At 53.3% G+C, this 26,240-nt stretch overlaps 1 protein-coding gene across 6 annotated transcripts in view; it reads right to left on the minus strand.

The window, feature by feature from the left end:
• Window positions 1-26,240, minus strand: part of ACSS2 (acyl-CoA synthetase short chain family member 2) — a 62,271-nt gene that overhangs the window by 15,574 nt on the left and 20,457 nt on the right. For all 6 annotated transcript variants that reach the window (XM_075011723.1, XM_075011722.1, XM_075011721.1 and 3 more), the window contains 4 exons: window positions 2,428-2,519; window positions 1,342-1,445; window positions 890-962; window positions 14-89 (listed from right to left, as the gene is read on the minus strand). In XM_075011723.1, coding sequence (XP_074867824.1) covers window positions 14-89; window positions 890-962; window positions 1,342-1,445; window positions 2,428-2,519 — 345 coding nt within the window. The remainder of the gene's footprint in view (window positions 1-13; window positions 90-889; window positions 963-1,341; window positions 1,446-2,427; window positions 2,520-26,240) is intronic.

Here is a 26,240-nt window from a genome sequence, read left to right on the forward strand (position 1 = left end):
AACAGGAACTTACTTCTCTTTACATTTCTGCAGGGCCTCGTCCGCGATCTGCTTCAGGTTGATCAGCTTATCACCTCTATAAAAGGCATCTATAAAAGAGTAAGTGACTCATTAAAGGGGCTCATTAGCCAGGGCAGCCTAGAGGTACTTGAAGGTCACTGGTAGGGAGGAAGGGAACAGATGGTTCCTGAAGGCATGACTGGATGAGATTCAATGAATGGAAAAGAATATTTGCACAGGTGTCAGGAGAGGTTGCCTAATGAGCAGTTAACACTACAGAAAACTTCTCCGAGGGACTGGAGAAGTCCCTCCTTGGAAGAGGTTCAAACCGAGGTTGCCCAGAACACTTGGAAATGTGCCCTCGGCTGACAGAAAGCAGACTGCATGATGGACGAGGCCTTTCTTCCCCGGCTCTCCTGTCTATTCTCTATGGCATCACCACTGCCACAGAGAACATGTCTGGGGAAAGCCAGGGACTAATCTGCAAATCTCGCAGCACTCCAGGTGAGCTGCTGTCTTGCAAGTAAAGCTGTGCAGCTTCACAGCATCAGATGCTTCAAAACGCTGCCGCTGGCTAGAGGGCAGCAGGCGAGTGACACGGAACGGCCTCACAGAGCAGCCGACTGCTTTCCACGAGAGACTCGGGCACGAGGCGAGGCTTTGCAAACACAGTGGCTACAAAGAGCGGGCTGCAAAGTGCCCAAGCTGTTGTGACACTCCACCATGTTTATCAGGCAAGGGGAAACTGTTACTCAGGAGGAATGTGGCCCAGAACCGGCTCCTTCCTCCACCCCACCTGAGCAGAAGACCCCACTGACAGGAACTGATTTCCCTGAGCTAATATTAAAGGGGTTGGTATGGACCTGCAAGGTGCAGGGGGATGTGTTACCTGCTGTAATGAGGAGAGAACAATTGGAATCGAGAATCCGCTCACAAAGGGATTCAGCTGAGAAACCTGCAAACTGACAGAAGAACACGATCGTTCAGCTCAGCCGCGAAAGGGCTCAAACCGGCATCCGAGAGCATCAGGCACTGCCGGATACTGCCAGAGCGCCCGGAGGTGCCTGAGCCCCACCACTCATGCCCAGAGCCTTCCTTTGGAGAAGGGCAAGGGGGTGATGGCTCCTTCCAGGCAGCTGCCATGGAACAGCTGGCAGAGCACTGCGGAAACCCGCTCTACTTTTTCAAGGCAGGCTTTTAGCGAGAGCAAGTGGGACAGGAACCCGCACCTCCATTTTAGCTGCCACCCATCTCTCCTGCCCTCTGCCCAGCTTTCCAGCCCTTCCCACCACGCTGCCACTCCGCCCCCAGCAGCGACGCTGCATTTAGCGCATCTCCTACCACAATGGAGTGCAGAGCTCCAATCCTGGCACAGGCCAGCATGGCGACGACCAGCTCAATAATCATCGGCATGTAGATAGAAACTCTGTCTCCTTTCTTTACGCCTGCGAAAGAGACACCAAAGCTATTCCCCAGGCTGGCAGAAGAGCTACGACTTCAGTGACATGGGGCTATCAAGACCTCTGCCTTGCTGCTCCTGGAGGACGCAGGGGAGACAAACACAGCACAGAAACCAGAGAGAAAGCCACAAGCTGGCAGAATGTTAATCAGCACCAGGTAAGTGAACCCGAGCTGGCAGTTTCAAGCTCCGTGCACAGGTTGCACATTTAACCCTGTGTGCCTTCATGCATTTGATAGGGATGCCAGGCCCCGCCGAGGCTATCCAGTGACATTAACTTGGAGAGTCACAGCTGCTGGCATTGTCAGAGAGCCAAAGAACCGAAAGTGCGTACAACCTTCTACAGTGCAACGGCGACAGCAGGGCAGGGCAGGGATCCGCGAGCCACATCAGTGGCTCTTGGAAGCGCTGAAGTTCTTGGTAAGGCACCTGGAATGGTAACCTTGCCAGGGTGCCACTGTGTGCAACGCCCCAGAGCGGTGCCAGCTGCCAGCGCTGTCACCAAAGCCTCCTGGAAGTTCCCAGCAGGACCCACACACCTTGGGGTGGGGGTCGCTGCCGGACACAGTGGCACCTAGGCCACTTGGTGGGAGAATGAGCGTCCTGTACAGTCTTCGCTGAGAGCCAGCTGGCTTTTAGCGCAAACTGTGCAGGCAGCTCCTGCACCAAGCTCCAGAGGTCCCAGGGTCGAGTCTGCCTCCGGGTGGTTACACCAGCAAGGCACCTGTTGCCCCCTAACTAAACACAGGGATGGAGCTAGTAACACCCGTCTATCTGCTAACACCACTTAGCAGCAACCCGCAAAGCCTCTGCAGAGGTCAGCATCTTTGACCCTGTTTGGAGCGCTGGAAACCAGTGCAGAGAGCACCAGCAGGGCTGGGAAGCCAGGTCCCAAGCTGGTCCCTGGCCCCTAGAGGAAAGCCCACTTCCCACCTCAGAGCAGCAGCAGAGCGGGCTGAGTCAGGTACCTTGTTCCCGGAGGACATTGGCAAACTGGCAGACCTTCTGCAGCAACTCACGGTATGAGATCTTGGCGGAATCCCCGGGCTCATTCCCTTCCCTGCAAGAACAGAGATCAGGGTTATTCAGGGTGGGTTCCAAGGACACGCAGTACCTGGGCAGGGTCAGTGCAGCTCTCAGCGTGGCCTATCACCCCCACTGGGCCTGAACTGCCCCACACGAGTGTTCCGTGCACCGGCCAGGCACACTCACGGCTCACCACACACACGCCACGACTAGCACCAGGCACGCTGATGGGCAGAAAGTCGAGAGCTGTCACCCAGAGAAACGCTGCACTCCAGGGAAGCGCCACCATGCAGTCAGGGCAGCAAGACACCAAGGGGTTTGCTTTTCATTTGATGACATGCTACACACCCACCCTGCGAGGTGCAAGGGGCACGGCTCCTGGTTAGTGCAAGCAATGCCAGCCGGCAGACTTCCCAGCCTGTGGAGGGGAGCGAGTGCCCAGGGAAAGGGATAGAACAGATAGGTCCCATCCGACAGGGCAGCGCCCGGCTACCAGGCCCTGCCAGCACACAAGCTGCAGTCATTGTCTCCTCAAATCGTAAGGCTCCTTCCCTTCGACGTCCAGCACGGCCCTGAAATGGCTCCAGCCAGCAGCAGAGGAGCCAGGTACTGCTGCCCTGGAGTAGGCAGAACCATCCCCGCAGGTTGTCCCCTGCACAGGGCAGCAGAGCCCTCCTGGGAAACTCTCCCCTCTGACAGACGCTGCCCAAGCCACACGGCTGGCATGGCCATGGTGAGCGAAGAGTCACTTTACGTGGGAGCACAAACCCAGCAGTTTGTTTAAGCAACTGAAAAGCAACTGCTGAGTCCTAGCTCAAGCAGGGCCCTGTACCCCCATACCTACCAGGAAGCAAGAGCTGCACCAACAGAGCTGTGTGCACACGCCCACACACTGCCCAAGTACTATGTCTACTGGCACACAGGCATGCAACAGGCAACAGCTCTTTCAATCAACAGCCACTGCAAACGGATTTCTGTCGGGTGGATAAAATTCAGCGCTGATAAGTGCAAAGTAATGCAAACTGGAGAACACAATCCCAATGGCACGTGTAAAATGATGGGGACTAAATGACTTGAGAGATCTGGGAGCCAGTGTGGATAGTTCTCCACTCCTGTGTGTGGCGGCAGGCAAAAAAAGGCAACAGTGTTGGGAATCAGTAAGAAAGGGATAGAGAAAGAGACAGCGACCTTATTGCATGTGCACAAACCCACAGCTTCAGCATGGCGAGCAGCCGGGGTCGCAGTCTGAAAAAGGCAGCAAAGAGGCCGCGGCGTATGGAATGGCTGGCACATCGGGCAAGATTAAAAGGATGGGCTCTTCCGCTTGGAAACAGGGCATATGGCAGAGGCCTATGCAACTGTGACTGGTGCAGGAAAGTGAATAAAGAAGAGTTATAGCTCCTCCTTCGCTCAACAGAAGAGCCGGGGTCACCAAATGAAATCAATAGGCAGTAGGTTTGAGCGAACTAAAGGCAGGACTTCACACAGTCCACAGTCAACCTGTGGAACAACTCGCCAGAGGATGCTGTGAAGGTCAAGAGGGTTCAAACAAGAGCTAGATAAAATCATGGCGGTTTGGTCCATCAGTGGCTATTAACCAGGGCGGGTAGGAGTGGCGCCTCTGCCCGTCAGAAGCTGGGAATGGATGACAGGGGAGGTACCACGATGATTCCCTGTTCGGTTCTCTCCCTCTGGGGCAGCTGGCATTGGCCCGCGTAGGAAGACAGGACACTGGGCAAGAGGGACCTTTGGTCCCACCCAGTGTGGCTGTTTTCACATCTTGATGGCAGATGCCAGCAGGGCCCAGGGCACAGAGCGTAAAACAAAGAGTGGGACATGACCTATGGTGAGTGCAGCAGGCGTGGGCCCTGTGGACCTGAGAGACAGTCTTCAGACACTTTCCACCTCAGCTCTGCACCCGTAAGGAGCACTGGGAACCCCTGTGTAGCGAGACCGGCTTGGAGCGACAGGAGGTGTAACCTTGGCAGGGAACAGCAACCCACAGGCAGTAGAGCACGCAGCGTCGCCAACTCCAACAGATGGACTTGGCAATGGGAGCGCGACCCTATGCGACCAGCATTTCAGGGTCAGCAGAGGCTCGGGGAACTTGTCAGAGCTGGGGTAACGCCGATGCTACTTACCGGCCTGTAGGAGCTGCCCTGGCTTCCCCACTCTTGGGCCTGCCAGGGCATTTCCGTGACTAGCGTGAAGCCAGTCCTCTGCTAAGTGTGACTGCCTGGACCCGTCCAGCACATGACACCCCTCTGGGGGCACCGTGCACGAGGAGGGCGCGTGCCCAGAGCACAGGTGCCGCGTGCTTGCTGGGTGCTCAGGCAAGCCGCAGGTTCCAGTGCCAGCAGAATGCTGGCCTGGCCAGGGTCAGGTTTGCTCTGGCCAAGGACACAGTAAGCAGCATGTCTGCTGGCCGGCCCCAGGCTGTCTGGGGGGACGTGTGCCCCAATGCTGCCTACCAGGAAGCAGGGGCAGTCAGCCCAGCAAGCCAGTAAAGCCCCAGGCTCCCCCTCAATAGCTCCTGAACCTCAGTGCTTACTGGAGCTGCGCCCGGGCGGCTTGGCTCCCTGCCTCCAGTGAGACTTGGCTTCACCTAACCCAGGCATGCTGACAGCTATTGCACCAGCAGTCCCCGTCCACCCGCTCGCTCCCCAGCAGCGAAGGCCAGAGGAGCCTGTTTGCTTCAGGCGAGGGCTGCGTCTGCTGGTAAGATGAGCTGATCGCAACACCCACGCAGCAGCCAATGAGAAGAGAGGACGCCTCCCACGCCGTGCTCTGCCGAGGGTCGGCGCACTAGGAGACAGACCACTCCTGGGCTGGCAGCTCCAAGGCCGGACTTGGGAAACCCGTTCAGAGATCCCCAGGTCAGAAGGGACTGCAGGGACGGCCCCGGCTGACCTCTCCTGCACCGCTCAGCCACAGACCTTCGCCGCAGTCATCCCTGGGAGGAAAGCAGCCCGCCTTCACCTGGCGACTGCCCTCGTGGAGACTCCACCACAGCCCAGGCAGCCAGCAGCTGCTGGGTGAACAGCTCAGCCAGGCAGGGGTGCGGGGGATGGGGAGGCTGGGTGCCCACTGGGGCAATAGCCTGCCATTAGCAGGTGGTGGATTTGGGGGCCGGGGGCAAGGGAGGTTCAGGCTCTGAGGGAACCGGACCAGGGAGGTCCGACCTGCCTTAAATCTTTGTTCCCCAGGCAGGTACTTGCAGATGGCGATTCAAGCCACCTTGAACCTGCTTTGTTAGCTGGACCAAGCTCCCAGTCTGTTACCACAAGGGCTGTTTTCTAGCCCCTTCCACATTCTTGTGGCTCGTCTCTAAATCCTCTCCCAACAGGGACACCAGACCTGGACACAGCCGCAGTCGCGGAGGCACCAAGCCAAGCTACTAGAACTTCTCTGCTCCTGCCCAAGAGAGCCGGTTGCATTAGCCCGTCCGGTCACAGCGCTCACATGCAACTATCGCCCGTGAAAGCCGGATTCACTCCGAGGTGCTACTCACCAGCACAGAACCCCTTGCTGTCTGAAGAGGGTCTACACCACTTTGCTGCTAGACGGACACACTTCGCCATACAGACGCGTACTGTTTGCTTGGGCCCAGCTCATCCAGTGATCGCAAGGGCTCTATCAGGGACCTGTTAGCCACTTCCCCAATCCATGTTTCACCCGCCAACCTTACCAGGGATGATTTTGTCTTTTATTCCAAGCCGTTAATAAAAATGACAAAGAGCAGAGGGCCGAGAACCAACCCTAGAAACATGCAAGACTGACCTGTGAGCCCCAGTCATGTTCACACAGCAGCTCAGGGGCGCAAGTCAGCTTTGCACTAGCTCTGAACTCCAGTTTCCAGAAGAGAAACTGATTTTTGAAGCCCAAGGCATTCCAGCGAAAGGGCCCCTCAGGCAGAGCACATCCCCAGGGCAAACAACGTACCAGGCAGGGCTCAGGTACTGGTGCGAACTGCAGAGGACCCTAGAGCATTCTCTCCAGATGTTTAAGTGCAGAGGACGCCGGAAGGCTCTATGGCACATGCCTGCAACGTACTCCCTGCAGCTAACCCAACTCGGCAAGTTAGCCACGCAGTTCTGAGCCGCTGTAATGCAGCAGCCAACCCCAGGCACTCTGCCACAAGACGAGGGAAAGCTCAATGCCTGAGGTACCAGTGCAGCAGAATAGGGCCAATCCAGTGGGTGAGATGTGGCCAGCAGGGGGCAAGAGATGCTCAAGAATGGCTGCCGGCCCCAGCACCGGTGGGGAGAACCAGCCCTGGACCAAGGCCCAAAGGAGGATCCGTTATAAAAAAAAAAAAAATGAACTGCAGGAGTCTGGGAGATCTCATGATGGGACAGGGGCTAGGTTGATTAGCCGAGGTTTCACAATCGGCTGTAGAGCCCTGGAGCTGGAGGAGTGAAGAGCTCTGTTAACTTGACACATGCAGCATCCCAGCCCCAGAGACCCAGGTCTGATGGGAAGGGAGGTTCAGACGACCTCTGAACGTTTGCAAAGAGCGACGCAGGCCAGCAAAGCTGTTAGTGTTCGATACCCGTCTCCCTTCAGCGCAGCCCCAGGGCAGTCCCTGCTCCCCACACAGCTGAGTGCCGGCTTCACCGGCGCCAGTCAGCAGGGCATGCGACAAACGAGACAGGGAGGCATCCGAAAGGGTCCGTGGTGTATGAGACAAGGTGGCGTGGGAAGACGAGCACTGGACCTCCAGCCTCACCCAGCACCTGCTTGCTGCTCACTCCCGCCAACAGCGTAGGACTGGCCCCTGAACGAGCCACAGGACTAAAGGTCAACACCTCCGCATGGCCAGCTCCTCACACGCGCCTGTCTGTGCAGCCAACCTGGGCAGTGGTCAAAGCCCCGGAGCAGCCAGAGCTGTCCTCAGTGGTCAGTTGGAGAGACGTGGCCGCCCAGCAGGCGTGAGGAGCGAGGATGCTTCAGGCTGGGCGGGGGGAGGCTGAGGAGGAAGAGGGCAAAGCTGAGCAAAGGACCAGTTTCCTGGCAGGGAGATGTGCAGGCTGCAGACCAGTCAGTCTCCCACCAAGGCGCAGCAGCCCGAAGACCAGCCATGGGCGGGGAGGGCACTGCGAGAAGCCAGTGTGAGCACAGAGCAGCCGGACTGAGCCTTTACACGAGTAACACCCCCATCTCCCCTTGGCCAACAGCACAAGGGGGTACAATGTGGCACACTCTAGCTAGAGGCACAGGACCAGGCAATGCCAGGCCCACTCCCTCATCTCCATCCTAGCTAAGCGAGGCCCCTCCTAGGGAGACACCATCAAACCGGGGGTGGTGGGGACAAGGGCAGAAGGGATGGGGGGAAGGCGAGCTCCCAGGTCAGGAAGCACCCCTAGCTACACAGAACCAGGGAGAGGGAAGTCCCGTCCCCAGGCTGTGTGGCAAGGTTGGCCACGCACAGCTTGCGTAGATGGAGTCACCAACCCAACATTCCAAGAGGCCAACAGGAATCTTGCCTGTGCTCTGGGCAGCCACGAAGGCCGTTATTCGGGGCTGCTGAAACAGCGCTTGGAGGCATGGCAAGTTAGCCTGCAAGCACAGGGTTTAGCTGCTGCCGCTACCTGAATCTCGCCACTGCCCAACGCAGGAAGATCTGATTGCAACACGTCTCACCCCTGGCACTGGGGACAGCACAGGCAAGTTCTGCAGGGAAGCAGCCGGTCTGCGTGTGCCCAAGGCTGTGCAAAGCCCAGCATGAACCAGCTGGGGAAACGGAGACAGCCAGCTTTCCGAGGGGGCAAGCCCTCTTCTGACAGCGCCCCTGGAGTGGGCTACAGACACTGCCCAAGGCACGCCATGGAAAACACAACCCAGGTACAAGTGCAGAGGGATGTACGCAGCCTCTGGACAGGAAATGCTGCCAGAGGCCTGAGGCACACCAGTGCACAAGGATGCCAGAAGGCCAACAGCGGCCTGCGAGGGGACTCAGCTGCGCAGGCACAGGAAGGTTGGCTGGCACTCGGGAAACTGAATAATCAAGTCAATGTGGTAACTGGCAAACCCTCTGCAGCTGGGCCTGCGGCAGGAGCACAGCTGGTCACCACTCTGCTCTCCCCAGGGACCCGCGCTGGAACACTGGCACAAGCGGCGCAGAGAAGCTGGATTCAACCCCTCGCACTGCAGGCCAGGGTGTAAGCCCTGCGGCGTTCCCTGAGCCAGACCTGATTGCTCTGAGGGACACGTATCCGGCCCCGGGGGTCAGAACAGCTTTCGCCAGCCCACTCTCCAGAGCTGCGACTCAGGGACTCCAACGAGCAAGCGAAGCTGCTCAAGACGCCATTTCCCCCACCCAGCTGGCCGAGAGCTGCAGGAACAGCCAGGCTCACGGTCGTGCTGGAGGGAGACTAGCGTTTCGTGGGCCCACACCCCTGTTCACAGATGGCCACGCAGGGCGTAACCGGAGACGGAGCAGATTGACCGGCGTGCTGGACACGTGCCATGGAGATGGCCTCTCTGAGGCGGAAGCTCTCTCTGAGAAGTGGGTGTGGCAGACGAGAGTCGTACATGACTAATGTGACTCATAAGAGCCACTGTGTACTGGGGAGAGCCTCCCACTGCCTCATGGACTAACGCAGAGGTTCCACATCGCCTGCCTCTCGCCAGCATCGGGGACTTCAGCAGGCGCCCGCGGGCTCCAAGCTCTCACGCTGACACCGGGAGGGAGCCCTTCTCACCAGGGGCTCACCTCAGCCCAGCAGGCAGCCTGACACCCTAGTCCCTCGTCAAACACCACGATTTGTAGGGGAGCCCAGGCGGGTTTGGCACAAACACAGTTACCAGGCGTTGACACTGATTTGGCAGCGCTTTTACTGGCTGAACGTCGGTGCCAGCAGAGCAGCAGAAAGCCGCCCAGCAGCGCTCAGCCTGAGCTGCCCACACAAACAGCACCGCTTACCCAGACGGGCCCTAAACCCCCGTCAGTCCAGGCAACGCCCTCCCGTGGGCTCACACCAGCAGGATTTCACTAAGCAGCGTCAGGCCCGGCCTACACACGGACCCGGGGCAGGTCCGCCAGACGTCAGGCTGGTCTGCGTGCACCCCAGGCCTCGGCAGCCAGCGGGGTTCACTGTGGGTCAGGCTGAGGTGACAACTTCCACAATGAAGTGGTGGCAGCAGACGTACCTGCGTAGGGCACCGGGGGCCAGTCCCTGGGGGCAGCCGCAGGCACTTTATTCTCCTCGGCTTGGTGGGCTGGGGGCCAGCGGGCGGGTTGGTGACGCCACTAGGCCTGGCAGCCATTTGAACTGAGCTCAGTAGGGCTTTTAAGTCCGTTGTTCTCCCACCCTGAGCAAGCAGGGTCAGCGGACATGACTCCCTGCTTTGGACCCCTAACGTAGCCCCTCAGAGCTCTGGTGGAAAAGGTCTTGGGAGAGTTACCCAAAATTCCTCAAGGGACCAGCCCTACCAGCCTGAGGCTGAAACGAGAGACAGGGAAGGCCACTCCTGAGGTGCAGAGACAACCACCTGAGGACAGGAGAGGGATAGCTCAGTGGTTAGAGCACTGTCCTGCTAAACCAAAGGTTGCAAGCTCAATTCTCGAGGGGACCACGTAGGTCCCTTTCAGCTCTACGAATGACACAGGTATAGCTCCATATTTCCAGACCTCCAGCCCAAAGTGCTGGGACTCCAAGTGACAGCCTCTCCCTGGCCCCCCAGAAGGGTTGCACAGTAATACGGACAGAGCCTCTTTCCTCCAACTCTGGGTGAGCAAGGCAAAGATGAGAATGTGGGAGCCCTGTTATTTGCTCAGGTCGGGGTGGGTGACGCCCTGTGGAAGACCCAGGGAGAACTCGGCCCTGGTGGGCCCTGTAGGGTTGCAGGAAGACAGACAGTTAACCCCCAATCAGCTCCTTTAACAGCAGCAACCCAGCACTCTCCTGGACCAGTGGCCTGGCTGGCCCAAGCTGCAGGCTGAGCAGGTACAAGTGCTGCAGGACAGACTTTGACAAGGATAGGAGACCTCTTGCGAGCTGTGACCCACGTGGCTGAGCTGCGACCCACGTGGCTGAGGGGCCAGGCCGGTGGAGGCAGAAGCTGCCCAGGTCTACTCCCCCAGCCCAGGCCCAGACTGAGAAACGCTGTCTTCCTCAGACAACGCGTCCACAGCTGCCGAGTCACTGAGACTTCACAAGCTCCCGAAGAGGCACCTTTGAGCAGCTGCAGGGACACAGCTGCTCACCTGGTCAATCCAGGCCAGAGGTGGGGCCAGGCACAGGGCTGCACTCGGGGGACAGGAAAAGCAACTACAGACACAGAGAGGACCAAGGTCCAGCTCACCCTGACCTGTAACAAGCCAAGACCCTCCCGCTGACGCGCAGCCTCTGTGTAGCCTGCAGCTGCACTGGGAGCACAAACTGACCCACCAAACCCTGCTCTGCCTGGGAGCTGCAGCCACGGGTGACACTGTGCATCAACCACGCGTTAGCCAGGCCAGTGGTGGGGTTTCACTCCTTTCCAATCGTCCCAGAGCCAAGAACCCGGTTACCCGACCCAGGGCAGGATATGGGCTTCCCAGGTGTCTGAGCAGTTATGACAAACAGGGGATGAGAGAGACCCATACGGACTCGCTGCTCAACAGGGCACACTTCAGCAGCAGATCTCAAAGTGCTTCACAGGGTGCTCATGACCATTAGCCCCCGTTTGCAGATGGGGGCCCTGAGCAGTTTTGTCGTCCGTTACCCAGAAGGCCAGTGGCAGAGCTGGGACCCAAACAGGGTCTCTTGAGTCCCAGGCTACCCTTGAGTCCACACTGCCTTCCATTCCCATGGCCTGTTCCATTCTGCCCGGCTCGGCGCTGTTCAAACAGGGCTTCGTGGGCTTGCGTTAAACGTCAAAAGCACGTTTGGTTTTTTAAAATCTTGGCCCAGCTCCGTGATCAGATCTGCACAGACTCACTCAAGCCCATGCAGAGCCCCCTGGATAAACCTCAGCCAGGAATTTTTTAAATGTTTCCATCTCCTCTCTAAAGCTGCGACAATTTCTATCACTTGCAAAGGCCCTTGGTGCTGCCTTTAGGCGTAACACTTCCCCCCGTGTTAAATGCAAGCGACAGTCATCAGCAACAAGCAGGACCTGTCTGTGCCCAGACAAACCAAGCAGGCAGCTCTCACCTCCTGTGCCACATTCAGCCCCGCATCACTATGGTGCCTTCTGGACATTCAGTCTAAGGATTAAAGCAAGGCGGTACACTGCGAGCAACTCACCTTACTCACAACCTCTCAGAACCTGAGGAACTGCCGCCAGGCACTTTGAAGCAAATTACACTTGTTCTTTTCAGACCAGACATTGCTCACTGCTCTGCAGCCCAGAATCCACCCCCTGCAAAATGAACAGATTGCCTAACGAGCTTCCAGCTGTGTGAAATCATTGCACCTGCAATCATCCCATTTTGCTGGACTGTGTACCTCTGCCTGGTCACCTCCGATGCAGTCATCACACACAGTCTTCTCCCCAGTGAACACAGCTCAATTAGTGACTGCACGGTCAATCTGCACACCCCAGCAAGCAGCCGACACACACACATTAGTGCCGCAAACTGACACATGTTTTGCTTCACCGCCTTTTCCTCCAGAGACAGGGGGGAGGCTCAGTTAAGTTCTACCTTCTCTAAGGGTGAGATATCCATTAAAGACCCCTGACAGGAATCCTTCCTGCTACACTTCTGTATTTCGTCCAGCAAAGAACACGTGTGCAGGTGAAAAATGTTTAAGTCAACAAACCACTTGCAAACTGCTCTGCAGTCATAAAACAGTTTCACAGTTTTGCTTCTATATACAAGTTTCTGTCTCCCACTTTCATAACTCTGAGTGACAAGTATCAGCAGGGGTGGCCATGTTAGTCTGTACACACAAAACCAAAAAGAGAAGTCCTGTGGCACCTTACAGACTAACAGATTTTTTGGACCGTAAGCTTTTGTGGGCAAAGACCCGCTTCCTCAGATGCATTTGACGAAGACACTCACAGACGCTGCCCAGCAGGCTGTCTCCTGCACGTTGATTTCAAAATGCTTAATTTACATAAGCAGCAGGGAGATACAAAATGATCTCTCCTGTCTGAAAGAACACTGGTTTCTCCTTTTTTGGTTACAAATTTGAAAGCACATCAGTAAAGCATTAGCAATTCTTCATACTGTGTTTATAGGCACATTTTCACATTGATTTGAACTGCCAGTGTATTACCAGTTTTCATGTAACATAAGAAAAATGCTCCTTGGATTAGTCAAAATCAAGCAGCCAATACTTTTGGATTAGGTATTTTACAAATGGACAAGCAAAAGGATACCAGTTCAACCTCTCTAATCCGGAACGCTCGTCTGATAACTTCCATTACCCAGCATTATTCCTTATTCAGTTATAGGTTACATTCAAGATGGATTCTAGCACCAGGTGGCGTGGTCACATGTCTTTCTAGGACCAACCACAGTTTGGGTTTACAGGAAAAAAAACAGTCATACGAATAAGGTGATTTCAACATGTGCAGGGTGCTTTCAAAAAGGATCCCATGTAGACAAACCGCACACGATCGAAAGCATCACTTTTGAAGTACTGCGGCTGCATTTATGCTAATGAGGTGCATATTCATTGCAGCGCCTCATTAGCATACAGAATCACAGGGCTGGAAGGGACCTCAGCAGCTCATCTAGTCCAGCCCCCTGCTTCAAGCAGGATCAACCCCTACTAAGTCATCCCAGCCAGGACTTTGTCCAGCAGGGACTTAACCTCAGGGGATGGAGAATCCACCACCTCTCTAGGCAACGCGTTCCAATGCCTCACCACCCACCTGGTGAAGAAGTTTTTCCTAATATCTAACCTACACCTTTCCCTCTTCAACTTCTGACCATGAAGTGTCTCATTAGCATCCCCCTTTCGAAGGGGGGGCTAGTGTAGACATAGCCTCAGTGATGGATATACAGTGCTGCAGTAAATTCAACACTGAATTCACACCGCTGGGGCTCTCTCTGGCCAAGTTCAACCATCTGGCTCCTGAACCACTGAGGTCTGAGTTGACGTCTTTAGAGGACGATGTAAAACCCCCACCACAGCAGCAGTGGGACACTCGAGATTCGGCAGGCAACACACTCCTTTCCCTGCTGTGTCCCCAGAGCACTAAAGAGCAGGAGACGTCTCTCTAAGAATGTTCTTAACTAGGCCTGAGCCTCACATCAACCCTGGAATAGCACGTGATCTGTGCACCACCCAGAATATTGCACAGTCCTTACACACGGGAGTGAAATTAGAAAGGACTGATCTACCAGAGTGTCTGTAATTTTCTCCCAGAACCCGGGAATCTTTGCAGTAAGGTCCAGGTACAGCCAAGCACCTGCTCCAAAAGAATTGTCTCCTTAGCACTGTGTGCTACACAAATGATGGTCTCCCTGATGCCTGTGTTACTTTTTGCATTATTTACATAGCTTCCAGCAGCAGGTACACCCTGTGACAAGGTATCAGTCCAAGGCCTAGTATGTACAAATGACGAGCGTGGAGGGCCACAAAAAGAGGATTTTATTTGTCTCTTTTGTGCTTTGGAGCCATTCACTGCAGGATTTAGAAGCCTCTTGCCCAGAACCTATAGGAAGGGAAGTGCTAACTTTAAAATAAGTTCAAATTCTGTACAAAAGCTTCCAGCCTTTACAGTTACAAAGATAACGCTCCAGCCACAAACCCATATTAAACCAATGCAACTGTTCAGCCTGCACTGCAGGCAGATTGCTCCAGTGCCACTCATTCCACAAGCCACATGAGCAAAAACCAGCCGCTCTTGTCAAGTTAACAATGGGCTTTTCAGGTGCAGGCGGGCAGCCCTGAAGTTGACACGTCAGGTCAGTTTCATCCAAACATAACAACATTCCGAACAGCAGCAGAGGCAGGTCTGGCAACTCTTCTCCGGGGAAAGGAATCAAAATTGGAGCCCAAAACTCAAGCTGGAGGACCACTTTCCTCCCCCTACCCCCTTGCAGCCACCAGGAGGCTGAGGGAGGTGAGGTGTAGCACCTGCACAGAAACCAGAAGCTGAGAGAAAATAAGCAGGGTACGATATTGAGATGGATAAAGAAATGGACCTTGATGCTCATCAAACACCAAGATAACGTACGAGAAAGTCTGTCATCCCCCCGGGCTTTATGAAAACTGACTTACAAATATGCATCACTCAGGTGCTTTATATAAAATGGGGCACCGAACCTGTGATTTTTGAAAGGTATGATCAGCTGAATGTTTACATCCTATTCTTGTATGTGTATCACTCTTGAATGTGAAATTAGAGATATCAAGTGTGGCTCTGTTTATAATTCTAAATGTGCTAATGAGGGCCATTACTGATATGCTGCGAACTTAATGGCTCAGTACGCTAACCAATAACCCTCATGAATGGTTTCATTTTTTCCTGTAAACCCAGACTGTGGTTTGTCCTAGAAAGACATGCAACCACGCCACCTGGTGCTAGAATCCATCTTGAATCTGGTATTTTTGGATGGGGATGGGGAGACTGAACAAAGGGTTCCCATCCTAGAGGAAAGTCATTTAAGGAATGAAAAGCAATCAAGCCTTTGTCTTCAGCTGGCTTTTGAAACTGACCCCCCACCATAAGAGAATACATATGGAGAAAGCTAAAAACAAAAATCTGTTACAAAATGGTGAAAACAAAGCCCAGGCCAGAAGATGATCAACTCCAGTCTGAAATAAGAGTAACTGTTTAGGGTAACAGCAACGAAGGGTCCTGTGGCACCTTATAGACTAACAGAAAAGTTTTGAGCATGAGCTTTCGTGAGCACAGACTCACTTCTTCAGATGCTGTTTAGGGTAAGAATTTGCGTGTAACAAGTTTGTTAGTGCATTGGAATTAGCTGACATGGTTTGGGTCAGTAACTTACTTTCATCTATCCACTTTCACTTGCAACTACTTAAATCCCACTTTTTACACTTAACAAAACCACTTTTGTTCATTATCAAGCCCAGTGCAAATAACTTATCTGTGGAAGCAGCCAATCTGCAGCTCTCTTTCATTGACGAAGGGGGTGAGCATCTTCAACAGCGCTCTCTGTGTAAAAGCTGTCCCTGGGGTAAGGTGGATTTATTTGGGGGTTTGGTCCCTTTTGGGGGCTGAGAACTTGGGTGCTGCCAACAGCCTTTAGAACTGAGTCCCTCCAGGGCGCAGCTGATTCAGTGTTGGTTTTGTTCTGCAGAGGGGCAGTAAGCCCACCCCTGTGTGGTGAATGGGGGAGACCAGAGGGTCTGGCCCTGCAGGACTGGGTGGCGGGCAACCCCAGAGTGCAGGAAGATTGGCAGCAGTGGCTTGATCACCACAGGCAGCGGGGGGTCAGGAGATGCCATCTTGCCAATGCTCTGTCCGTTTGGTGAGGCATCCACACTGCTGTGGCTAGTAGGTTTAGTCCTTTGGCTACTGCATGTCTGGTAAAGTTCCCAAGATCTGGGTGACTACCTGAATGGGGGAGGCTGGAAGGGTCGGAGAGGAGAAATACAGCAGTTGGAAAGATTTAGGGGAAAGCAAAAGAAAAAAAATTGGCAACAGAAGGTGGGAAAAATTTTGGAAAACATCAGAGGGTGAAGGCAACCCAGGAAGGGCTGTATCATGTTCTGTTAAAGGCAAAATCCTGGGATGCCGAAAGGAAAGAGATGAGCACAGGAGAAGTGAAATTGCTCAGATACAGCCAATGACATCATCTCTCCTGCTCTCTGACCAGTCCTGGTAGTACGTTAGGGTGGGGAACGGACGCCCTTCGCACAATCAATGAAATACTACACACTTACACAGCGAGTAGCAAGAACTGTTCAAATGTCAGGAACATGGCAGTGCAGGTAAGCTTTTGTCAAGAACAGCAGGTTTATTCCTAGGACAATTAGGGGTAATGGGCATTTTTCAACTCCTGTCCATCGGTGACTATTTGCTCCTGGTTTAAAGTCTTCCTATACAAACACAGCTGCCCTGCAGGAGATGAAAATGTTTGCTTATATTTTTAAGCCCTGTTTGGGGCGTTTTCACTGTTCCCAGGCTCCAGCCCCACCCCACGCTCCCCTCCTTACTTCCCAAGGTGCATGCCCAGCAAAGGATGATGGTCATTACAGCAGCTTTATATTTTGCATAACTAGGCTCCTGGGGCAGTACCAGCAAAAAAATGATGTGTATTCGAATATGGAACCCTTTTCATTCTGCTGGCACCAGGAAAATGCTACTGACATAACTGTCACCAGCCGCCACACAATTTTCTCACTGAGACATCCAAAACGCAGGAAGGGAAGCGCTCCAAGGATGCGAAGCAAAAATCCTGATGTAGCCATTATTGTGTCACTGGGGATTTGCTGCAGATTTTTTTTTCCGACAATACCCAACAGAAACCCACCGCACTAAAATGTACTGCTCACTTTGCAGGCATATTTGTGACATTACAAGAATCTAGACTGCATTGCAGTAGCTAAGGTGGTACATATGCCTTTCCTCTCTTAGTAAGTATATTAACTTATGGCTCTCGTCTGCCCAGAATAATTTCATCTGAGAGATCTGTATCTGTTTTCTGTCCAAGGTTAATTTCATAATGAGGACAAAGAGTAATTGGAATGAGCTTTAGCCAGCCACAGAAATAGAGTTTAATCACTTAAAAGCCTGGCAAAAATCCATGCCGACAGCAGAGAGGCAATTCACGTCTATCCTTGCCACAGAAAAACTCCTTGAAAGCAAGAGAGAAAGTCAGCCACATCTGCGTGTGCCTGTCAGACGCACTCTGGCTGCTCATCCAGTGGCTGCGCTTCTACTTTCACCCAACTTTTAAAAAAATCTTCGATAAACAATATAATCTACTGCGGTGTTATCACGACAGCCAAACGACAAACAGTGAGTTGTGGATAACCAAACACCTTCCAAAGCAGAATCATGCAGAGAGTAGGAATTCCTTCTCGCTGCCTCAGGATTACCTTACAGGCTTCCAGTTCTCAAGCACCGGACTTCTCTGGCTCGCTCTCTGGCCCCTGCTCTCCTCCCTTGGTGCTCTGAGAAAGACACCATCAGAGGTAGCAGTCCAACCAATTTAGTTATAAGACCTGCATTCTCTGAGCTACTCACTGCACCACCAACACACTGGGACACTGAGTCCAGCCCTACCCTCCCCACTGATGCTTGTATAGCCACTAATGGACACTGGCTGCTACAGTGCAGTACACCCAAACGTCAGGACCCACAGACACGTGTCTGTCCCAAGTGAGAACACAGACGGCTAGTGAGACAGGCTGTTTCTGCATCGCTGGATTTCCATCAGCTCCGCCCTGGAGGTCTGAGCCACTAACCTCATTCACCCCAGCTTTCTGGGAGTTTCTGAGTAAGCACAGCGGAGGTGGGAAAATGAAGGGCTTCGTCAGTACTCCGCCATTATTAAAACAGCTGGTTTGGCAAACTGACAGTTCACTCTGAATCTTCCACCTATTTCCGTGGGATTGAGGCCAGTACTCCAAAGAGAACGGCCTCCTCCCCATGATCTCCAAGCCCCCAGAAGGTCATACAGGGACTCTCCTTCCCTCTCCAGGAGGTTATTTCCCACCTCCAAACTCTATTTTTTGCATAGGGACAACAAAAGGCTCTTGGCTGAACACTTTGGTTGCCCATGTAACTCTATCCCAATCTCTTTAGCATATTAACCTTAGACCGAGTGCTCATTTTATTTGCCAGGCAATCTCTTATAATCACTCAAATCTCTCGTTTGGAGTTAATAAACTTGATTTTGTTTTGCCCAGAGCCATTGTGTGAAGTGCTACCTTGGGGCAGAAAGCTGCGTATGTTCCTCTCCATGTCGGGGGGAGGGGCAGGAACTTAACGAGCTCACGCTGTGCAGTGCAAGGCAGTATAATTTTGGGTTTACACGCAAGAGGGAGGCGAGCACCTTAGGAACTGGGTGGTGCCCTACCTGTGCCTCCCTGTGCAGAGCTGATCACAGCATCTGGGTACATCCCTGCTGTGCATGTGCTGGCAAAGCGCAGGCAGTCTGGTCACAGCAATACAGAGCCCATGTTGGAGGGTCAGGGAGGCTCATTAGTGCCCCAGTTCCAGGCGGGGATGGTGGGGGACACCTGTCACAGCCCTGATGCTACGGTTGTGATGAGCACCCTTGAAGCCACTGAAATCAACAGGAATGGAAGTCACAATGAGTAGAACTTCAGTACCCTTCTTCGCACACACCATGTGCAGCAGCCATCAAAAAAGCTAACAATGTTAGCAGCCATTAGAAAAGAGCGATAGTAAACAGACAGATACAACGCTGCCGTGTAAAACGACGAATACCTTCCCCACTGTGTGCAGTTCTGCTCTACCCACGTTCAAAGACACACTACAATTGCAAAAGAGCAACCAAGAAGGAGAACAAAAACGATGAGCTGTTTGGAACAGCTTCCATACACGGAGAGATTAAAGGGAAAAAACTCCATGGGCACGTGAATCACTGCTATAAAATCATAGAAAGTCTGGAGAAAGCGAGTATGGAAGTGTTATGTACCCTTCATAAAACGCAAGAATAATCCCTGAACACTGGAACTGGAAGGGACATCGAGAGGTCATCGAGTCTGGTTCCCTGCCCTCTTGGCAGGACCAAACACCATCTAGACCATCCTCAATAGGAGCCCATCTAACCTGCTCTTAAAAATCTCCAGGGATGGAGATTCCACAGCCTCCCTAGGTAATTCGTTCCAGTGTTTGACCACCCTGATAGTTAGGAAGTTTTTCCTAATGTCCAACCTAAACCTCCCTTACTCCCATTGCTTCTTGTCCTATCCTCACAGGCCAAGGAGAACAATTTTTCTCCCTCCCATCTGTAACCCTCTTTAAGGTACTTGAAAACCACTATCATGTCCCCTCCAAGTCTTCTCTTTTCTAAACTAAACAAACCCAGTTCTTTCAGTCTTCTCTCGTAGCCACATTCTCCAGACGTTTAATCACTCTTGTTGCTCTTCTCTGGACCTTCTCCAATTTCTCCACATCCAGAAGAATGGAAAAGAGTCAATATAGTTCCTATCTATACAAAGGGAAGTAGGAACAATCCAGGAAATTACAGACCAGTCTGCTAAACTTCAGTGCCAGGAAAGATGGAGCAAATAATTAAGAAATCCCTCTGCAAACATCTGGAAGATAAGGTGACAGGTAACAGTCAGCACAGACTTATCAAGAGCAGATCATCTTGAACCAATCTGACAGCCTTCTTTGCTAGGATAACAAGCACTGTGGACAAAGGAGAAGCAGTGAATGTGATATTCCCAGACTTTAAAGCATTTGATACAGTACTGCATGACCTCCTTATTAGTAAACGAGGAATATGCAATGGAGATGGGGCTACTCTGAGGCAGGTGTGGAACTGGTTGGATAACCATTCATGGAGAGAAGTAGTTAACGGTTCACAGTCATGCTGGAAGGGAACAACAAGAGGAGTCCTGCAGGGGGCAGTTTTGGGCCAGTTCTCTTCAATATTTTCATCAATAAGTTAGGTAATGGCACAGAGAGTGCGCTTATCAAGGTTGTGGATGATGCCAAGCTGGGAGGGGTTGCAAGTGCTCTGAAGGAGAGGGTCAGAATTTAAAATGATCTGGACAAACTGGAGAAATGGTTTGAGGCAAACAGGATGCAGTTCAATAAGGACAATTGCAAAGTGCTCCACTTAAGGAGGAACAATCATTTGCACACATACAGAATGGGAAGTGTGCTAGTGTTCTATGATTTTGCCTGAGTTACAAGAACCAGTTGCTGACCCCTAAAGGTGTAAAGAATACACCACTCTTCCCAGCCTTCATAACCATCAGACAGAACCCCAACTCCCTCCCTACCACAGCTCCACCTGTAGCTCTTGGATTCTGATGTCCATTCAGCACAACAAAACAAGCTAGTTTTATTTCCACAGGTGTCTGCAATGTCATATTCTAACACTAACTATCAAAAGGTCTCTCCTAATAGAGAAGTGGTTTCCCTCATCTAAGCCTCCATTAATTGAGCTGGTCCACCAAACTGAATCACAGCACCCGTAATCTGGTTTCCCGACCATATTGCATTAAGCAGTCTGGCTTCTTACTCAGCTACTATCCCAAGAGATATGTCACTGCTCCTGCATCGCAATTTCATGAAAGAAATCTTGCAAAAGCCCATATGTTTGACGCACCCAACCGGGACAGAGTGAATGGATGCCAAGCAAGGCACATAAACCAAACCCTGCAGATTGTAATCAGATTTAGGAAAGAAAAACTGGTGCAGCAGCTTAAACTCACTCAGCTCCAGTCTCCTGAATCCCCGCCCAAGATAACACAATGCTTCAAGGAGAGGGTGAAAAAGGACTCTGAGGGATCACCTTTGGAGTAACCCAACCAGGGAGCTCCTGCCCAAACTCAGGTAGTTTGCTGAGCTGTTAGTTTATGCCTTGTGCGTGGGAGTTCCCAGTCAACTGTGCTGCCAGTGAACATGGGTGAATGTTACCTCAGGGACCTTTTGCTAAAAGGGGACCATCAGGTGAGGACCCAGCTCTGTTCTTCGGTGAGTGTTTGGGGACTATCTCTCCATGGAGCTGTTCACGGCCAGCTCTTTCTGAACAGCTGCATGTGTATTCAAACCTTGAGTGAAAGGAACACGCAGGCAAAAAGAGATGGAGCAGCCCCTGCCTGTTCCCTTCTGGCCTCCTCCTACGTGGTCCTGTGTACTCAGCATCTGGGGGCAGCACCATCCCAAGCCACTTCCAGACACAGAGAAGGAAGACAAACAGCACTGGGGAGCAATGGAGGGAAAAGAAAGGTTACTCACCGTAGTAACAGTGGTTCTTCGAGATGTGTCCCCGTGGGTGCTCCACATTAGGTGTCAGGCTCGCCCGGCGCCGCAGATCGGATCTTCCAAGCAGTTTCTGCCGGACCGCGCATGCGCCGGTGCGCGCCGCTCCCCCGCGCGCTCCCGGCCACGTGCGCGATCCGGTCCCCGCCAGTTCCTTGACCAACCGCCTCGGATGCTCTGAAAAACACTAAACAGAGATCCGAAGCGGGGAGGATGGGTGGGTAGTGGAGCACCCACGGGGACACATCTCGAAGAACCACCGTTACTACGGTGAGTAACCTTTCTTTCTTCTTCGAGTGTCCCCGTGGGTGCTCCACATTAGGTGACTACCCAGCAGTAACCCAAGATAGGAGGTGGGTAATCGGATTATGTGCAGCTTGTCCCCGAGAGGACCGCTGTCGAGAGACGGGTATCCTCTTGGAATACCCTGTGAAGGGCGTAATGTTTGGCGAAGGTATCATAGGATGACCAGGTCGCCGCTCTGCAAATGTCTTTTAGCGCAACGCCCTTGAAAAAGGCTGTTGATGCCGCCACCGCCCTAGTGGAGTGAGCCCTGGGCGTGGCCAGCAAAGGAGTCTTTTTGAGTTCGTAGCACATTTTTATGCAGGATACGATGTGCTTCGAGATTCTCTGCGAAGAGAGACCTTCTCCTTTCAATTTGGGAGCGAGAGAGAGTAGGAGTCTATCCGTTTTCCGCAAGGACTTGGTCCTGTCTATATAGAAGGCTAGCACCCTCCTCACGTCCAAGAGGTGTAGGCGCGCCTCTTTGTTAGAGTTATGAGGCTTTGGATAAAACGAGGGTAAAACAATAGGTTCGTTAACGTGAAACTCAGAAGAAACTTTAGGAACAAAGGCTGGATGCAGCCGTATGGTTACCGCCTCCTTGGAAAAAACAGTGCAGGGGGGCGTTGCCATAACTGCCGCAAGCTCGCTCACCCTGCGAGCTGACGTGATTGCGAGAAGAAAGGTCGTCTTTATCGTAAGGAGGCGGAGGGAAACCGTGGCCAAAGGCTCGAACGGTGGTCCCGTTAGCACATTAAGCACCAGGTCCAAGTTCCACGAAGGTGGAAGCGGTTTCCGAGGGGGGTATAGGTGTACCAACCCTTTGAGGAACCTGGTAACCATGGGGTGGGTGAACACCGTGTGCCCTTCCTCTTCGTGTCTGAACGCCGAAATGGCGGCAAGGTGGACCTTTAACGAGGATAGTGAGAGTCCTCCTCTCTTGAGGTCCAGTAAATACTCTAATATTACAGGTATAGGCACCGAAAGGGGGGCCAGCTGTTTGGTAGAACACCATGCTGTGAAGCGAGTCTATTTCTGCTTGTAGGTCTTCCTGGTGGAAGTCCTCCTGCTACTTTCTAGGACTTGTTGCACTTCCTCCGTACATATGCTCTCTAGGGAGCTGAGCCATGGATTAACCACGCTTGTAGTCGCAGGCCTTGGGGGTGCGGATGCACTATGGACCCCTGGGCTTGCGTGAGCAGATCCGGCGCCACCGGAAGGGGCATCGGTGGACGTCCCGACATGCGCAGGAGTAGGGGGAACCATTGCTGTCGATCCCACATTGGGACTATCAGGATCATTCGGGCTCCTTCCATCCTGGCTTTCTGCAAGACTTTGTGGATCAGCACTGTGGGAGGAAAAGCGTAAAGCAGGGGGCCCCTCCACGAGATCGCGAATGCGTCTCCCAGGGACCCCCGTCCCAGTCCTGCCCTGGAGCAGAATCGTGCGCACTTCTTGTTGTGTTGAGTGGCAAACAGGTCTATCTGGGGAAAACCCCATGCGTGGAAAATCGGTCGTAGCAGATCGGGACGGATCTGCCACTCGTGCGTGAGTGCGAAACGCCTGCTCAGCTGGTCTGCCTTCACGTTGTGAGCGCCTGGTAAGTATGAGGCTTTCAAGATTATATTGTTGGCGATGCACCAGTTCCATAACCGGACTGCTTCCGCACATAAGGCACGGGACCGAGCTCCTCCTTGCCGATTTATATAAAACATGGTAGAGATATTGTCTGTACTGATCCCGACTACTTTGCCTTGTATATGGTCTCGAATGTGTCTGCAGGCATTGAACACTGCTCTGAGCTCCAGTATATTTATGTGCAGTGACTGCTCCGTGGAGGACCACAGCTCTTGCGTCACCTCTTCGCCCATGTGTGCTCCCCACCCTATGAGGGAGGCATCTGTACTAAGAAAAACCGATATTTGTGGTTGGTGGAAGGGTACCCCGTTGGCAAGTTCTTGGGGTTTACCCACCATTGCAGGGATTTGCGCACCTCTGCTGTGGGCGACACCACCCTGTGAACGGTGTGTGCTGCCGGTTTGTATACGCTCGCCAGCCAGTGCTGCATGCTGCGCATGTGTAACCTGGCGTTCTGTACTACGAACGTCGCCGCTGCCATGTGGCCCAGCAGCTGTAAGCACGTCAGGACCGGCACTGTAGGGCTGAAGGTGATGACTTGCACGAGGGAGCCGATGGCCCGAAAGCAAGTCTCTGGTAGATACACTCTCGCTGTAATAGAATTTATGCGTGCCCCTATGAACTCTATGTCCTGTGTGGGGTCTATCTTTGATTTTGCCAGATTGATAACCAGGCCGAGCGAAGAGAACGTGCCTGCTGTGACGCGTATCATGCGTAGTACCTCCTCCTTCGAGGCCCCTTTGAGTAGGCAGTCGTCCAGATACGGGAATATAAATACCCCCTGTCTGTGCAGGTAGGCTGACACCACTGCCAAGGTCTTGGTGAAGACTCTGGGGGCCGAGGAGAGGCCAAACGGTAGGACCTTGTATTGAAAATGTTCTTTGCCTACCATGAACCGGAGGAATCGTCGGTGAGCCAGATGGATAGTTATGTGAAAATACACGTCTTGTAAGTCGAGGGCTGCGAACCAATCTCCATCATCCAGTGCCGTAAGGATGGAGGCAATTGTGATCATCCGAAAGCATTGCTTGCGCAGGTATCGGTTGAGGCCTCCAAGATCTAAGATGGGCCTCCAGCCTCCTGTCTTTTTCTCCGTGAGGAAGTACCTCGAGTAGAACCCTTTCCCTTGCAGTTGCTCCGGCACTCTTTCCACTGCCCCTATGAGCATGAGATGGTCTACCTCCTGCTTGAGCCTCGCTACGTGGGAGGCCTCCTGGAGGTGGGGCCTGGGTGGAGGTCGTGGCGGTGGGAGAGACTGGAAGGGGATGGCGTACCCGTGGCTATGATCTCCAGCACCCATTTGTCTGTGGTGATCCTTTGCCACTGGTCGTAGAATGGTCGGAGGCGATGGTGGAATAACCGCTTCGGATGACCTTGTGCGATGGTAGTGATGGCGCAGCCCTGGATCTGTGTGTCAAACTTGTGGCCTTTGGCGCTGCCCCGAGGACGCACGGCTCTGTTGGGAACGTCGCCTGGGAGTTCTGTACTTCTGGTGCCGTTGATGTCGCCCTTGCTCGTAACCCCTGTGGTACTGGGGGCGCTGTTGCTGGTACTGGTACCGTCTTTGTTGAGGGTAGTACTTTTTCTTTCTGTATGGAGGGGTGTAAATCCCCAGGGTCCTAAGTGTGGCTCTTGAATCTTTACTGGAATGAAGGACCGAGTCAGTTGATTCAGCAAACAGCTTCTGCGTGTCGAAGGGAAGATCGACGATCTTTGCCTGCAGGTCCCTCGGTATACCCGAAGTCTGGAACCAGGACTCCCTTCGTATCACCACTGCCGTAGCTCTGGAGCGTGCTGCTGTGTCCGCAACATCCAGGGCGATCTGAACTCCCGTCCTCGAGGCCATGTAGCCTTCTTGCACGATGGCCTTGAGCACCGGTTTCTTGTCCTCTGGAAGCGAGTCCATGAGGGAGGTTAGCCTAGTGTAGTTGTCGAAATTATGGTTCGCTAGATGCGCTGCGTAATTTGCCATTCGCAACAGTAGAGTGGAAGAGGAGTAGACCTTTCTGCCGAACAGCTCTAGCTTCTTGGCATCTTTGTCTGTTCCCCCGTCTTGAATTGAGATGTCTTTGATCTTTGTTGCGACGACTCCACCGCCAAGGAATTTGGTTGTGGGTGGCTGAACAGGAACTCCATGCCCTTCGCCGGCACGAAGTATTTCTTATCTGCTCTCTTGTGGACAGGCGGAATAGTCGCAGGGGTCTGCCATATCATAGTGGCGGACTCCAAGATTGCTTCATCAAGCGGTATTGCTATTTTGGAGGAGGCCGGAGGTCTCAGATTTTTGAGGAGCTTATGGTGTTTCTCTTGCACCTCTGCTGTCTGGATGCCTTGCGTGAAGGCCACCCTCTTAAACAGCTCTTGAAACTGTTTGAGATCGTCCGGAGGATGGACGTCCCCCCGGGCCGTAGCCTCGTCCGGGGAGGAGAGCGAGGAACCACTAGGATACGCCTCTCTGGACCCTTCCGGTTCCTGTTGGTGATGGTACATCCGCTCGCTGGAAGCTTGCAAGGGAAAATCTCGGGGTTCCATAACCAGTCCCCCCTGAGATACTTGAGTCTCTGTCCCCATTCGCGATTGCCCTCGGGGATACGGGACCGTCTGTGGGGATCTTTCCCTGGTAGACTGCCGGTGGTGTCTATGCCCCATGTGATAGGGACGACCATGGCAGCATGGGCACTGTTCTTGGGAAGGTGACCTGGACCACTCCCTTGGTGCGTACCCTCTGCGTCTGGGGAAGCGAGATCGTCGAGAGACCTGGGACACTGGAGAGAGCGATTTGTGGTAGTACTCCAGCAGCTCAAACCCCAGTAAGGGTGAAGGTGGTCCCAGCCAGGGCGAGACTGGTTGTAAAAATGGAGGCAGGGGCTCCGGGTAGGCTAGGGGGGGACCCTGCCTCCTAGTTGGAGTCTGCAGCATGAGCGGAGGGCTGAGAGAAAGCAACTCTGCAGCCCTGTCTGGAGAGGGGCTGCGGTGCCTTGTTTTGTGTGCAGCCTTCCCCCTCCCTTGA

The sequence above is a fragment of the Carettochelys insculpta genome, chromosome 17 (assembly GCF_033958435.1).
Source record: "Carettochelys insculpta isolate YL-2023 chromosome 17, ASM3395843v1, whole genome shotgun sequence".
Taxonomy (NCBI): Eukaryota; Metazoa; Chordata; order Testudines; family Carettochelyidae; genus Carettochelys; species Carettochelys insculpta.